The following is a 16,590-nucleotide window of genomic DNA, read 5'->3' as shown; positions in this document are numbered from 1 at the left end:
GCAATTGCTAAAGTGCCATTTCTAGGGGCCCAAAGCTGGATAAGTCTTTTTTTTTAAATTCATTTGATGCAGTTCTTATCCTGATAAGTTAGCTCAAGCACCTTATACTGCAACAGTGTGCAAGTACATTTGTCTCTCCAATATTGCATTCATCTAGGTTTGCCAGCTGTGCGGCTGTGGTACTGTGCATTACTTACTGGGATACTTCAACAGAACAAATACATCATTAATGTTATTAATTACACCACTGCATGTCCTGCTGTGACAAATCTGAAAACTAGAAATGTCTCTAGGATTTTTGTTTTTTTTACATTTTAGGATCATGGAGGACATTAGTTCTCATGCATGCATGAAATCAGTCAGTTAGTCAATCAACTGATCCTCCCTGTGAGGGGACTGTTAAAGGAAATTATAGAACTAACAGAAAAGCTTTTGTGAATGTACATGGAAATCAAATCTACTAATAAATGAAGAGAACCTGGTGTAAAACGTTTGAAAAATGAGAACATGATGTATAGTTATTATTATTAATAAATTATCCAAGCAAGTCCATTGACTATTAATTGTGTGATGTCCAATTAAAATCAGTGGCTCATGTGTGCTTCTTTGCGAAACAGCACATCAAAAAGTTCAGTTTCAAGACATAATATTCACTAAATTTCTGAACTGAACCGCAATACATCATGTTATCAGAGCTCTGAGGAAACAAAACAATCCAAAGCTGTTTATCATGAGCCACGTGACAGGTGATACAGTTGATGACTGACTGTGTACAGTGTGGCAGATGACCAAGTCGTGGCAGTGCTCCAGCTCTGGTCTCTGCAGTAGAGGGTTTTGTCAAGCTTTGTGGTTTTTATGAGCTTTTCAAGCTGTTTTGATATACATATTATATTGTCTTATTGTCTTGACTTGTTCTAGGAATAAAAATGCTCCTTCATTCTCAAGTTGAAGTCTCCACTGGCCCAAAACTGGCTGCCATTTTCCCGGTCACTCCCTCACCTGGCTCTTGTTGGCGGCCACCTTTGCGAACAAAGCCTGAGACACCTTGGCTCGCTTCATCTCCTGCTGAATTTCGTCATAGATGCCCGACGTAATGTTAACCAGCGACTCCAGCTTCAGTGGGAGGTCAGGCGACGGCCCACACGGCTTTGGCTGGGAGAGAGGATCAACACATGATGTAATGCACGGTACAAGTACAAATGCAAGTCCTTTTGAATGGTTGATGTTTAATGAGGAGAAGCTATCAGATACGTTTGGATTGAAGGAAACGACTTGAGGATTCGGCTGCACTTCTGAAGGGCTCATATATATCCTACAACTACCACTAAGAGAATCCACAAAAGCAAATCTTGTGTAAATATATGAGGAAAGGTTATCAGCTGATGACTGGGCCAAGTCTTTCTGAGAACAGACATACAGTGTTTCCTGCATGAGCATCAGATGCACATCTGCAGCGCATGTCTCCACATGAATTTTGTTTACAGATCAAAGTCATTAAGTCCTTCTCTTTTGTCTTTCTTTGTTGTTTCTGTTTGAATGAACATGTATTGGCTCTCAGAAAGCTTGTATACACAGTGTTTGAAGTCGTCCACAAGACATGTACAGACCGGCCAGCTTACATTCCCTCAGTGTAAACGATGCTGAGATAATTTTACATAGACATAATAAGAATAGCACACAAATTCACCCAGAGCCATGAATGGACATTTGCCCTGACATCAGAGAGAACTTCTTATCACTGATGATGCTAACTTGTTTTGTGCAGATGGAAAGAAATGTCCAAATACTGCATAATGTCCTTTATGTTTACGATGTGCTCCTATGATAGCTTTGAAGCAGTTTTTTTTTCATTAGAAATGGAATTTGCTGATGATAAACCTTTCCCAGCATAGTTTTTGTCACATAACACATGATGTGTTGCAGTCTACTTTGCGAGGGCAAGTTTAAGATTGTGGATAACTCACTGAGTTGGAGATCTTCGTCTTGTTCTTCCAGATGGAGGCCCAGGTGTCAGGGGTTATCTGGTCATCCAAACTCCTCTCCCACACTTTCTATGCACACACACACACAATACACAAGGCATGTTACAATCACATGTTTTCACTATGATGACACCTGCAGCCATCATTCAAATCTCACTGTTTCTGTTCGTCTGTGGCTCCCATAACAGCAACCATTTGGTATTCCTATTGTAGACATGTCTAATGCAGGGGGTGAAAACACGCTGCAGGCAGGAGTGACTGCATGGCACACTAACCTGTGAGAGGCGTGGAGGAGGGTTGGAGGAGTTGGAGGCGGGAAGGCCAACTGAGGGGTTCATGGTGCGCTCTCTCTCCTCTTGGTAGATTCGGTCTCTCTCGCTCTCGGGCAGGTTGAGGAAGTTCTGCATTGCTTTCAGATTGACCAGCAGAGACTGCGAGGCCGTGCGAGGGTCCTCCTCCTTCCGCAAGATCTCTGACAGCAAGCCCTGGATAACGAAGACACGCCCTTTCACTCTGAACTCTGCAAGAGGGTATGTTATTGCTGCCTAATTACTAACGTCAAGCCTCTGGTCCTTATATACCAACTAATATGCATTGGAGTAGATTATCCCAGTGCATATTAGTGTTTTCTTCTAAATGTGGGATGATTCAGTATTTGCAGTTGCTTGGCATGAGCCCACTGTTGAGTTTTTATTGTGATTGTTAAAACATGCATTTTCTGAGCTATCAAAATTGAAAAAGCACCTCTTTTACCTCAAATAAAGTATTCTGGTCCCTAACTGAAGTAAAAGTACTAATACTACACTGCAACAATACTCAATAACGTAAATGTCCAGCAGTTAAAGTTGGGAAGCTGTGTGAAACATACCGACAACAGTTTGACAATAATCCTTTACCAACTTTTACCGCTGAAATGTCAAAAGTGCAACCTCATGGTGGGCCAAGGGCCAAAAGTAACCACCTGTTGTATTGTTATATTGTTAAGATGCAGAATGGTACTACGACCCATTGTCTTAACTGACCGACTTCCTGCACAAAGAGTCATTTAGATTATGAAAATTAATTAATAATAACATACTTTAAGAGCATGTTTCCCTTACGAAAAGCAACATAAAGAGTGATTTATATCATAATTCTAACCCAAATTTTTTTTCTACTTGAAACATCTGGCGGGTAGATCGAACCTTATGATGAGCCAACTTTGGCCCGCGGTCCCCACTTTCTACAGTCACAGCCAGAAATAATGATTGTACTTGTCCCATCCTCCCTTCTGAACGACTGAGCCATTTGAGGATGATTCATACCCAATCATGATACTATCACCTGTTACCAATCAACCTGTTTACCTGTGGAACGATCCAAACAGGTGTTTTTGGAGCGTTCCACAGCTTTCCCAGTCTTTAGTTGTTCCTGTCCCAACTTGTTTGAAACATGTTGCTGCATCAAAATCAGAAAGCAGATATTTACAAAAATCAATGAAGCTGATGAGCTCAAAAACTAAATTTTGTTGTCTTTGTGCTGTTTTCAATTGAGTATACGTCAAAAGTCATTAGCGAATGATCACGTTCTGTTTTATTTATGTTTTGCACAGCTTCCCAACTTTTTGAAAGTGAGGTTGTCCTTGAAGCATGATAAGTTTTCATTTCAACATTTAAACATTGGATTTAAAGTTGGTTGAGCTTGTTTTAACTATACTCCAAATTCTTGTTTCGTTCAACCCAACCAGCCCAAACTCCCAAATTATCAAAATAATTAAAAGCAAAAGCACCAAATTCTGAGAAGTTGGAACCAACCACCAGAAGTATTAAGCGGCATGAAAAGAACATACTCAAGTAAAGTGACTCAAACTCGTACAGTTCCAGTCACTGTTAAAAATCCAGGTGAGCCAGTTCAGGTCATCCTGCATCTTTTAAAATAATGCAGGCTTATTTCTGATCCAAATTGAAAATGATGAACCTTAGCAAAACAGTATCAGCATATGACCAAAAACCACTGAGACACACCTGGGCTCTATAGCAGTAGGTCTATGAGCCACCTCCCATTACACTGGTCTAATGGGGCGTGTAACCCGTTTAGCACAGCCTGAATGCATCAGGTGTTTGTGCTGCTGCGAGGGTGTAGAAGGAGACTCAATGACCCAGCAAGCTACCCTGCCATGCTTCCGCTAATCCCACTGAAAATACCACGAGGTGGGTGACCACAAAATTAGTCAAACCCTGCGTGAAAAATGATGATCTGTTAGAGCAATCTCCATTTATTTCTGTGAAATCTGAGAAAATGTGTCAGTTCACTTCAGCAGTAGGAGAATAGTTTGGTCTTGCCTGACACAATGCCACCACAGGATGCCATATATATAGATTTTTTAGATTTTCCTCATCTCCATCCTCGACTTGTTTATGTCACCTGAAGCTACGAGCTGTTTCCTACCTGTGTGCGGTTGAACGCCACGCGGGCGAACACAGCCTGGGAGACGCTGGCTCTCTTGAGCTCGTCTCTGACCTGTTGGTAGATTTCAGAGGAGACCTCAGCGGCCGAGGGGTTGGCCCCAGGGTGGTCGCCAGATTTGGATGATCCTCGTGGGATGGGCGGGTGGTTGAGGAACTGCTGGTTGAGGGCCTGGGGGTGTGGATGGGCCAGCAGGCGACTAACGGCTAGCTGCTGGTTGATGAGGTGGGCCATGGCGAGCTGTTGACGTACCAGCTGTGGGGAGAGTTGGGGAGAGAGCAGCCCACCTGGTCCCAGCAGGGGCTGCAGGGCACCAGGCGGGGGCGGGGGCGGAGGAGGCACCTGGCTGGTACGGAGAGGAGGGCTGTGGTGGAGGGGACCGTGGGGGGAGGGCTGTTGTTGGGGCGGAGGAGGCTGCTGAGGCGGCTGGGAGGGCGCCTGCGGATCGCCAGATCCCGCCTTGAGGAGGGGGCTGCCGGCTCCCAGGTGACTGAGTTGAGCCAGGCCGGCCAAGTGAGGAGGAGGTCTCTGGCCCAGCACACAGAAGTCTGCCATGTTGTCTCTCTCTACTGGAGGGGGGAAGGGACAGTCAGTGTTGTCAGACAAACACATTCACACGTGCAGACTGTGAGAGGGACTGAGAAGATTCCTCACTTTTGATGTCAGTAGCATCTCGTCCAGACCACATCTTCTCCAGGTAATCTACTGCTCAACGAAACACAGGAAGGAAATCAGTCAGAGGGGACGGCCTAACATCACATCACATCAAGGTCCGTATGACGAACAGAATGAACATAAAGCTAAATCTTTAAGCCAACGTGAAGTCTGTGATGTGCTCAGAAAAATGAAAAACTGAACATCCACAGTTCCACAATAACTGCTCCATCTGCTGATGGACTGACCTTGAACTGAGACGGAGTTGTTTGCTGTTTCTAAGAATGAACTTTGAAGCTCACGGCCAAAACAAGTTTACACAAAACTCCATATTCAAAAATGAATCTGTTGCAAAGAAAAGCGTCTGTTTGTCCTGTGAGGGAGATTGGATGGTGCTAGAACAAACGGTCCAGCAGTCTACACCTATCCCCCTCAGTTTCTAGCTATGACTGACATGTTTAGCAGCCAATTAGAGAGCAGCGAGCTCTATAGCATGTGTATTGACATCTGGATGGAGCCTACTGCCAGGCCAAGCTCTCTCTTTCTGTTTTGTCTCAGTGTTTAATGTAGTGATTGTAGTGTAGCTGACTGACCATGTGGCAGCATTGGTTCAGTGGTTCCCAACCTTTCATACACAGCTACGTTCATTCCTACCCTTCATCACAGGCTGCATGTCTGATGCTGGATTCTTATGACGGTTGGGCACCGCTGATAAGAGCATTCAAGGAAGTTGGAGCACTGTTTACTGTGCAGCTCACCTTTGATTTTCTTATACTTCTTGTACCAACGACCAAACTCCTGGCATTTGGCAGTGGAGACATTGGCATAGTAGGAACTATTCACTATGGAGGAAATCATACTCTGAGAGAGAAAGAGAGGGGAAAGATAATTAATAACTAACATAATATAAAATGCTTACACTCACGCAATGACCACATGGCATGCTCACATAAACACACACACACACAGTAGAAATAGACAAACATTAATCATGATTGGAAGCCACCCATGGAAACTCAAGCCAGTAGAGAGCAGAGAGGGAATCTCCAGCCACACACACATGCTTACAATTGATGTTGTGATCAACACCATTATAAGACCAGGGCTGAACAGAGGGCTAAACATGCAGCTGGGGAGTTTAACACAATTGGTCGTTTTTTTGTGTTGAGCTTAATTAAAATGTGGCAATAATAAACACAATGCATTATGGGTGGGCAATATAGCCCTAAACTAATGTCACATATTCTTGACGATATGACAAAATACGGAGCAGGGCTTGCCAAAGACTTGGCGATCTGTTGCTTGGTTTAGAAGCCACGATGTCTGTTGAGCTCTCCTCGCAGGCTTTTTGGCTCTCTTCGTACTTGTGGGTGCTTCTGCTTGAGGCGGCGAAATAAGTTCCTTCTTTTGTTGCTACAGTCTTCTTGCACTTCTTCCATATCACCAATTTTTTTTTTTTGGACATCTGATCTTTTGTAACCAAACCACTTCCACACTACTGTAGTCGCTCGCCTCTTTGGAACTAGCTAACCCACCGTGGAGCCAGTGGTAATGCTACTTTCACTTTCAGCTTGTTGTTGCTGTGAGTAATATCTTTTATCATATTAAAATGATACTGCATGTGATGGCCCAGTCAGTGAACGAGACTGAACCTTGATGGTGTAAAAGCAAAAGAATATATTTTTTAAGAATATTATAAGCATTTAAAAGCAGTTCTGTGATGAGGACCATTGGGTTTAGATGTGAAGGTGACGGATGAAGAACTCGAGGCACGGTGTGTTGTTGTGTAGCGATAGCCAGATGTTACCTGTGACAGAGGACACTCTTTGGCCAGAGTGCTTTGGTTCATCTCCTTCAGCAGCTCTTTCAGAGCGTTTCTGACGGTAGCGTGGTTCCACTGTTCACAGGGCAGGTCCTCCAGCTTTGAAAAACTACAACAAGCCAAAACCACACACACGCCTGTCACATTTTGAGGTAATCAGTTGAGACACAAAGACTAACCATAAAAACAAAACTTAGAAATTGTGTTACAGTGTTATCCGGGATGTTTTGGGTAACCACTACACAATATTCTTTAAACTTTTCAAGAAACAGTTCAATGTCCTTCAAAGAGTAAGCAGAGAAGATCGATACCACGCTCGTGTTGGTAGTATAAATACAAAGGTGGAGCCAGCGGGCTGTTAAAGCCTGCAGGCAGGAGGGAACAGCTAGCCTGTGTTTGTCGAAAGGGAACAAAACCTACCTGCCGGCACAGAAGCATGAATGCACTTCACAACATCCCAAGAACTAGTCTGACACATTCACCTCCATAAAACCACAACCTGCTGTCTTTCATTTCAATGTATGTACCTCTGCTGCTATTTTTTTCTTCCCACTGCTTTCAATGCTGCTGTAATGCCCAAATTTCCCCGACTGGGGATAAATAAAGTTTTATCTTATCTTGTCTTATCTTATCTTATCTTATCTTATCTTATCTAAAGGGGAATGTTCACTATTAATTACTGAGCTTCGGAGGTGCTGGTATAGCAGGCTAACTAGTTTTCATGTTAAGCTAAGCTAACCTGCTACTGCCTGTGGCTTCATATTTACAGTGTCAATCTTCTCATCAACTCCTGGCACGAGAGCAAATATGTGTAGTTCCCGAAAATGTCAAACTATTCGTTTAACCCTAAATTAGCCTCTAACCCTGCTGAACTTTCAGATGTCCTGTATTAACCTCAAACCACAGCTTCCTGCATAGACCTATACAGCATCTTCCTGCAATCTTTGCTTTTATTTCAGTTTAACCTCAAATAAATCATTTCGACTCTGAGCACTGAGTGTGCTACAGTTCCTCCGTCGCCATGGATACACACATAAACACGTAAACAAACCTGGCTGGTACGTGCCAAGACAATAACAATAATAACCCTCTCATCTGGAGTTTATCTGTTTTTATCTGTCCATCAAGATCCCGCTTCACTTATTTGCGGGAACTAGAAGTTCCTGGCACACAGATTCTCCCTGACGGAGGCAGATAATACAGAAATCCCCACCGGCTTGTTTAACTGGAGCTTTAGTGTTTAAATACTGCTGTTTTCAAATTCGATAGATATGGTAAATTCTCGAAGTGCAATCAGCTGCAATGACATCAGCAGCCCAGCGGACCAAGTGTCTGTTTCAGTGCAACCACACACAGCGTTTGGTTTAAATTACTGCGTCCATCATTTATGGACATGCAGTCTTTCCAGTGTTGTTTTCAATATTCGGTGGACGGGAATGGTGAGTGGAAAGTCACTGATTTAGAATGACATTTCCACTTTCTCACTTACGCCAGAGGCAATTTCTTTGTGAGCTCGGAGTTGAATTATATCCAAAATGTCTGGAAAATAGTAACCTGCGAAACCTCGCTTTTAATACTCAATCTGACCTTTGTAGCTGGATGCGTAGTGTGACCATGTGGTAGACCTCCAACAACATGTCAGCAACTGTAGCTTCAGGTGCATCAGTCAGGAAGTGTATAGGCAGGGGGTTCCACCTTCCTACCTTGATGATGCCTGGACAGAGACAAAAAAGGTTTGTCACTCAAGTTATTCTACGTTTTAACATTTTTACATTATACAAAAATACAGGAAGTACAAATGTGGCAAAATAAAAAGAAAAATGAAAATAAAAAAAGAAATATTCCTTTATATTCTGTTATCTCGTACATGTACCCTCTCTTCAATGTTGCAGCCTTAATCTATGTCAGAAAATTCTGCCAAAATTTGGCTGTTTTGCTTTGGACATTCTTCACTTTGCCAATCAAATTTTCAAAATGAGCAGTCTTCATCACGAGTGGAAGCAACTCTGTGCACTCCGGTGTATGTGGGCTCTTCCAGGTCCATAAAATAAGCTCAGCTGCTCCACTAAAGCCTGTTTCTGTCAGCCCTGTCTCACTGCTTCATCAAGTCCTAGTGGCATGATCATTTGTGGGGATTCTGGTGAACGTTTCAGCCCCCCTTCAAGTATTTTTAGGACCTCTTTCCAAAAGGCGATGCTAGGGGGCAATCTCACAGAACATGTTGAAATTTGTTGCTGTTTTAAGCTTATTTTGAACAGTTTGATTGGTGTAAAATAATATCTATGAGCAGTTTTTATAATGGATGAACTTCTTGCATCCAATGTTGCCCAGCTCACATTTGGTATCACATCCTGCCAGTCTTCCTCCATCTCACCATCAACATGCCTTTGCCATATTAATCTCAGGCTTTTGCATGTGTTTTTTGTTTGTTTGTTTTTTTAATATATATGTATGAAATACTAAAGCAGAGTATATTATATGAGAGAATTTAAGAAGTCCTGAACCATGTCCTCTTCTTCTCTTTAGAATGAAATGTTTCTGATGAACCGCCCTTGCTTTACTTGATCTAATTCTGTAAAAGTGACCTTAAACTTAAACGCAGTCTTAATGTATGGGGGGTGCACAAAGCGCAGCGCTTGGGAGACTGCAGCTCACAGCCTGTGGTTAGGTTTGAGCGACAACACACTTCAGTTAAGGTTAGGGACAGATCCTGGTTTCGGTTAAATGTTTATAAAGTAAACACGTCCTGCCTCATGCTTCAAGTCACTTTTGATTTTTTTCAATATTTAACAAAGCTGTTCACCAACATTAAAGAAGAGAACATAACCATTAACCATGGTAATCATGCTTTAGTCGATATGAGTGCATGTTGTGTTGCAAGAGCCGCTATTAGTGGAAAACAAATTAGAAAAAGTTATCAGTGAACACTGACATACATTACACACATTTTATCTAAACATTTAACAGATTTGCTGAAACATTCATTAAAAATGTCTCTTAATTAATTAATTATATATATATATATATATATTTATATTTCTGCTGCTGCAATGAGTATCTGAACACCACTTCATTATTTCACTGTGAAACTGTGAAAGCCTGCTTTCAGGACATCATTTTAAACCACTTTTCAAAGAATACCATCATTTTTGAGTTTGATGTCACGTCTTTCATGCAGCCTCTAATTTCTTTACGCATGCTATGAAAATCAGCTCTCAGAGACTTGAGATATCCATCACAGTGAACTGCCGACTATCTTTGTTTCTGTTATCAAAGTTACGGTGTGCTATCCTGACAGAGACGCAGCCTGACGTAGAGCCTGTCCTGAGCGGTTAGAGACTGTGCAACTGTGCTGTCCTGTTACTGGGAAATCTATGGCTGTTTCACTTTATTTAACCCAAACCCACAAAACATTTTGATATTGAATATATAGCATTTATAAAATGGCCTACACAAGAATTACAATGCACTAATATTTCACAGCAGCTATCAGTATATATTCTTATTGGACCTCTGCTCCAATCAGCTGTCGTTCACTTCCTTCAGCTGTGAAAATGTGACTTATGTTTCTGTATTTAACAGCAGACCATAATGAACTATATCTCACTGTGCTGTAGTTTTGTAGATAAAGAGTCCTTCTCGTAGTAAGGCACAGAGCAACAGGTACAATCAGCAGTCTGAGGGGGGGTAAATTGGGACTATTACACAACTGAGGGCTCGCACTCAGTAGTACATGAGGATTGGACACAGTGTCGTGAACACAGTCCTGCAGTAAATATTTCCTTTGGTTTGGGTTAAACTGTATTTTAGCTGTAGCTGATACTTTGTGTATTTTGGGTCTGTGTCAGTGTCACCCAGAATTACAGACAGAAACGAGCTTTTCGTGTCTGAACATGTGCGTTTTTGAATTAGAAGGTGTTTGTATTTCTGCAGGTGTGCAGTGTCATCACAGGTAAGTACGTTTCTTTTGATTTGAACAATTTAGCTGAAGACTATACGAACTCAAAAACCATGCAAGCACGAGACACAATACACACAAACGCACTTCACCTCCTCGTTCAGCCACCGCGACACACTCACACACACTCAAACATACAAAGACGCATGCAGTCACACACTGACGGAGTTCTTTCATGGGGACTGGCTGGAGCTGTGAAAACTAAACAAAGCTAATCGCATTACTATCCTCTAAATGAGATCCAGACGGGTCCTCACTCCTTCCTTCCCACCTCCCCTCCCCCATATCCTCCTCTCTCGTTTTCTTCATCCTTTCTTCAGATTTCTCTTCTTCCCACACCCCTCTGATCTCTCCCTCCCTCTTTTCGCTGCCTCTTTTTGTTGTCCTCCTCTGTGTTTATATCTCAGTTATATCTTTGATTGCAGTCAGGCCGAGCTGTGTTCTTAATTATCTAGTCATACAAGCGGAGCATCATTTAATCCACTATGAACAGAATGGACTTGACCCCTCAGGGCAGGGAGCCCCAGAGGAAGACCACCATGACAACATTTAAGAACCCAAACCCAACCAGATAAGTATACTGGAACAGCAGTGGTCAGTTTTAGTTTCTGTGCTCCACGTGAAAACGTTCTGTTTCCATATGAAGGTTTCTTTCTACAGTATGCTGTCCACATTTATGTGAGGAAAATGGAACAGGAAGCAATTTTTACATATTAATCATATGTGGAGCACCATTTCACACATAGCAAATATAAATACACAAAGTTTTGAGCTGTTACGCATATCATGAATTCACATTCAGGTAATGGTTTTCAAATATTTGCATGTTAAATGTAAGTCATTGCCTGTAAAAACTTTTATTATGACATTTGAAATGATATTTTCACATGTATGTGTGACATGGTCATGTGGAATTACAAGTGGTTTTGTCGTTGGTCACTCTCGATTTCACATGTGAAATAAAATATTGTACATGTGTCAACATGAATTTTCAGATGCCAAAGAGTTTTGTTAGAGGGAAGACGTTATGAACAGCCTTTTAAAGAGACGGAATAAACCACTGAAATCATTTTATGACAGACAGGAAAACACTGAGCCCTTCCTCCTCTCTCTTCTCTTATTTTTTTCTGTCTCTTTCTGTTTCACACACACACATGCACACACACACACACACACACACACACAGAAACTCTTTCCACTGGCTATCTTCAGCAGGCAGCATGCACACATGTGAAAATAAGCCATAATAGTTTTGGTGATGCCAAGTTGGGTGGAAACAAACGCGTGAATAAGCAGACAAACATAAACTCTGACATGTACATGTACCAGCTCACATGCAAGCACAGAGCCACCCACACACACACTCACACGCTCACAGTGTGACGGTAAATGCATTAATAATTGATCCATCATTTTGGTCTGCTGTTCAATGGGCTCTGCTTCTTGTCCACATTTAAAAGTAGAAATCATTGTTCCCATTTCCATATTAAAATTCCACCTCCCAGAGACATGCTTTAATGTGGCCGGCTGGTGGCTTGGCTCATGTCTGAGTGTGCCCATCCGCACAAACGCAAATCCATACGTAAGCACACACACTGATGTCTCTGACTCCTCTCATCAACACTTGCACACACACAGAAACACACGCACAAACATATGCACACACACACACACACTTTCAAATACACACAGTAATCCTATTGTCCCATGGTAGAATAAGTCCGAATGGTCGCAGCAGCCTGCACACGCATGCAGGTTTCCTCCCAAACTGGTTCCAGGTTCCACCCCTGGCACACACTGGGGTAAACCCCCATCAGCCTGACTCACCCCTATCATCCCTCATTGCACCCTAAGGAGCATGTCATGCTGTCATTTCAGTAAGTGCTTCAGTAAGCCCTCCATGAGGGGAGCGACAGCTTGATAAATGGCAGCAAAGAGTTTTAGGCTTAATATAAATTACAGTTTACTTGATCCAAAATACTGTGGAGTAGACTGTGAAGTGTTGGTAAGTTTGTCGTCATTAATGGTAAATTAGTCATGTTTAATGCTTCACTGAGCAGCAGAAAGCCATAAATAAGAACTTTTGAGTTGCCACATTGTGAACAACCAGGAGGAGCACACCCAGAACACTGGCAATAATCGTTGCCTTGACACATAAAATCTGTGGAACAATTTTACTATTTCAATTTATTTTTTCTTCCAAACACGATTAGCTAGCCTGGCTGTTTTTTAAAAGGGGCACTCCATAGATTTTACTCATGAAGTTCGGTTGACTTGTCATGGGGAATACTATTAATTCCTAATAGAAGGCTGGATTATAAACTTGTGGGAGTATATATATGTATAATTAATAAACGTAGAAGCAAAGCATGCCTTTAATAAATAAGAATCTTGTGTAAGTAAGTGGTGTACGAACCAAGACTACACTTCACAAGAGGTCTAAACTCAGATGTCCAGTGGATTGCTGACATGGTCTGCGGCAGTGACCCTTTGTGGCCTGTTAGACGTGGCACTGCAACAATGCTCTCTCTACCCCCTCTCTCTCTCTCACACACACACACACTGACCACTGTTAACTGTTCACTGACTAAAGCCGTAAAGTACAGGTCTGCTCCCATCCATTCTATAAAAGCCTTCAGACCCTTATAATTGAAATAAACAATATCTCCCAGTTAATTACTGGGCTAAGCTAATTAAAGAAAGGCCGTGGTCCTCGGCAGTGACTTTAAATACACCGCTGGGACACAAGAATGCAGGACACAATTCAAACAGGGAGAAAATAGCTGGGACTCTGTGTAATTTTGGTCGTGGACCGCAGGGGAAAAAAATGTATAATTTAAGCCAGAAATTATTCATTTAACATAAACGCTTGTTTTAAAAAACAAAAAGTATTCATTTGAGAGAAGCTGGGGGGAAGTGTGTGTGTGTGCGTGTGTGCATGTGTGCACTTGTATTGGCTACATAGCGAGGACCGTTTTTAACCAACAGAAAGAGGACATTTTGGCCAGCATGGTGTTAAGAGTTAGGTCAGACTTTGGTTTAAGCTAGGGTTATGGTCAGGTTAAGGGTGAAACACTTAGTTGTGACGGTTAAGGTTTGAGTAAGTGAATGCATTATGTTAATGAGGGTCCTCACAAGGACAAAAGTACAAACACTTGTGTGTCTGTGTGTGTGTGTCTGTCTGTGTTTGTGTGTGTGCGTGTGTGTGTTTTGTCTGCAGCACTGCATGACTACATGGAGCTCTATGCTGAGTGTATGTTGGCTGTAGAGCGAGGGCAAATGCATCCTCGCGTGGATTAACTAGCGTTTGTATGTGTGTGTTTTGTGCACACACTGTAAGTGAACGGTGCTCGAGTCAATTCTCAGAGCTCTGTTTGTGTTGAGTTCTGATGTCCCGTTTAGTCTTGCCTTTGAAGCCCCTGGTGTGGTGCTTTTAAAGGGGAGTGCATTGATGTGGACAAGGGGACCAATGTGGCTCGCTGTTTTCCACACACATAGACAGAGACCTCGCCTGATACTTAGCACAAACACTGAGGATCGAGGATTGATTCAGCTGAAAACCATCGCAGATACTCGCCATAGAATTCAGTGGGCTGTATTAGACCATCACTGCCAGACAATGCGTATCTGTGTGTAGCTTATTTTTCTTTATTTGCTTTAACAGACTATCAATTGCAAATTTAAAGTCTACAACCAAAAGCTAAAAAAAAAAAAAGCTTTGCGACATACTCAGGTGACAAAGTTAATAAATGGAAGGATGGTCTTTAGTATTCTTTAAAAGAGCCTTTTTGTGGCAGTTAAATGTTCTTAAGTCTCTCAGGTATGACCTCAGTTTGACTGCATGTTTGTGTGTGATCTCATCTTAAGCTTTACCAGGTCCTTGCATTAGCATCGTACATAATCAAAAGATAATTATGTTTTTTTTTACAATTTGTCATTTTTGTTGTTTTGGCTATAAATAAGTAATTCTTGAGATAAGGGAATTTGGTGACACATCACTGCTTCCACTTTATTTGGAGACCTGTGTCCGTGCACATCTACAGCGAGTAGGCTGAAGCTGAACCAGGACGTCAGTTCTCTGACTTTTGATGGATGTTTTAGAAACAATTTAGTCACTTGCCTTTTCTTGCCCAAATAAGTTAAGCTAACATGAGGTTTTATTTAAAACCTGTGTGACTGACTGACTGTTTATGTTTGTTGCTGCATCTGATTTTTGAGATTCACCATCGATCAGGTATCCTGACTGGATGCCTGTGCCCACACCCAGGAGGTAATTAATACTTACATACTGCCTATATTCACTTTCAGTTATCATTAATTTAGACCTTGGTGTTCTTGAAAAGCAAGAGAGAAAATCTTTGGCCAAAGAAGCAGAGGAGGAACGGGAGTAGTCATATCTTATCGTGCAGTTGTAAAGAAGTTTTTGCCAGATTCTGATTTACATTTGATCAGAAATATGTTTGTATTTAAGATTCATTATTCGTGAATCTTTACTCTTTAGTCTTTATTTTTATGAGGTCTAATTTTGTCCCATTTAATCCCACGTAACACAGAGCATTCAATGATACATAAATAACAAAATCAGTGGTAGTTATTTGTTTCATTAGACTTGGCAATGAGAGGTCATGCACATCTCCTGGAAACCTGGAATTCTGTGCTGCAGTTCTCCACTTACTGGAAAATAAAACAAAAAAGCCAAAAGTATCCTGGAAAACAGTGAAGCTTCCTGGAAGTTTTGATGTGCAACCACATTGGAAGTTACAATATGTGCCTAAAGTAACTAATCTGACTTCTATGGACTGTTAACAGCTCACCTCGCTGCGGTGATGTGCAGGTTTACTGCACGGTGTTTCAGTACACTGTGGCATCACAGTTGGATGTGGTCAGAGGTGCAACAGGCTTGAAATTTTTAACCAAAGAACATATCCAAACACAGCTTTTTTAGCCATGTGTTAAGTTGCTATTTTGCTCTCTGTGTTGTCTGCAATTCCAGAAATTCAGAAAATAAGTTCATCAGCTGGACTTGTCTTATCTGAGACTTCAGGTTTAAGTTCAACATATCTTGAGCCAATTCTAGTAACTGTTACTCTTGATTTCTATTAAATTATTTACTCTCCTGACACAGTGTTGTTTAAAACTCAGTATGCAACAGACTGAGACTTGTGACTGGTTTGAGATGGGACCAGTGCAGGCATGCTGCTCTGCTGGATGTGAGTCGGGAAAACTGAAGTGGAGGTGGAGGTGGAGGTCGAGAGTACACAGTCTGTTGCAGGTGGGCTGGAGGCCTGATAAGAGCTGTTGGCCTTGAGGCAGTAAAGGGATTACCTGTGGCAGTGTATTTACGAGATGGGGAGAACACACACATACTCACACACACATGCAGTCTTGTGCACATAAGAACCATGTCTGCATACTCATGAGTCCGCAGACTTAATCTGAACAAGACGCAAACACTCAAGTGAGATCTCAAACATATGGAGCTCTCCCACCATTTTTAGTCTATTGTCATAGCCATGTTGCTTACTGTCACTCTGTTCTTAGCATTTTATATCCATGTGAGGCAACTTCCATAGATAGAATTTTCTGCATAGTTGAAAAAGACAGCAGTAAATGACACTGTCCTGTTGCAGATGACTACCATGTGTGCAACAATAAATTACAGAGTTTTTCTTTTCCTCTGCTTCATAAACATTCTCACACATACTGTACACACACACGCACGCACGCAC

The 16,590-nt window shown here is 42.0% G+C and overlaps 1 protein-coding gene across 2 annotated transcripts in view; it reads right to left on the bottom strand.

Annotated features, from left to right (window-relative positions):
• satb2 (SATB homeobox 2) overlaps positions 1-16,590 on the bottom strand; it is a 45,025-nt gene that overhangs the window by 12,681 nt on the left and 15,754 nt on the right. For both annotated transcript variants that reach the window (XM_041950572.1, XM_041950573.1), the window contains exons 4-11: positions 8,491-8,617; positions 6,889-7,012; positions 5,840-5,942; positions 5,082-5,132; positions 4,410-4,996; positions 2,258-2,467; positions 1,965-2,051; positions 1,000-1,152 (exon numbers count right to left, since the gene is read on the bottom strand). In XM_041950572.1, coding sequence (XP_041806506.1) covers positions 1,000-1,152; positions 1,965-2,051; positions 2,258-2,467; positions 4,410-4,996; positions 5,082-5,132; positions 5,840-5,942; positions 6,889-7,012; positions 8,491-8,617 — 1,442 coding nt within the window. The remainder of the gene's footprint in view (positions 1-999; positions 1,153-1,964; positions 2,052-2,257; positions 2,468-4,409; positions 4,997-5,081; positions 5,133-5,839; positions 5,943-6,888; positions 7,013-8,490; positions 8,618-16,590) is intronic.

Source organism: Chelmon rostratus, chromosome 13, assembly GCF_017976325.1.
Source record: "Chelmon rostratus isolate fCheRos1 chromosome 13, fCheRos1.pri, whole genome shotgun sequence".
Classification (NCBI taxonomy): Eukaryota; Metazoa; Chordata; class Actinopteri; order Chaetodontiformes; family Chaetodontidae; genus Chelmon; species Chelmon rostratus.
Note: the sequence above shows the minus strand (reverse complement) of the source record. Positions and strands in the feature narration are given on the sequence as shown.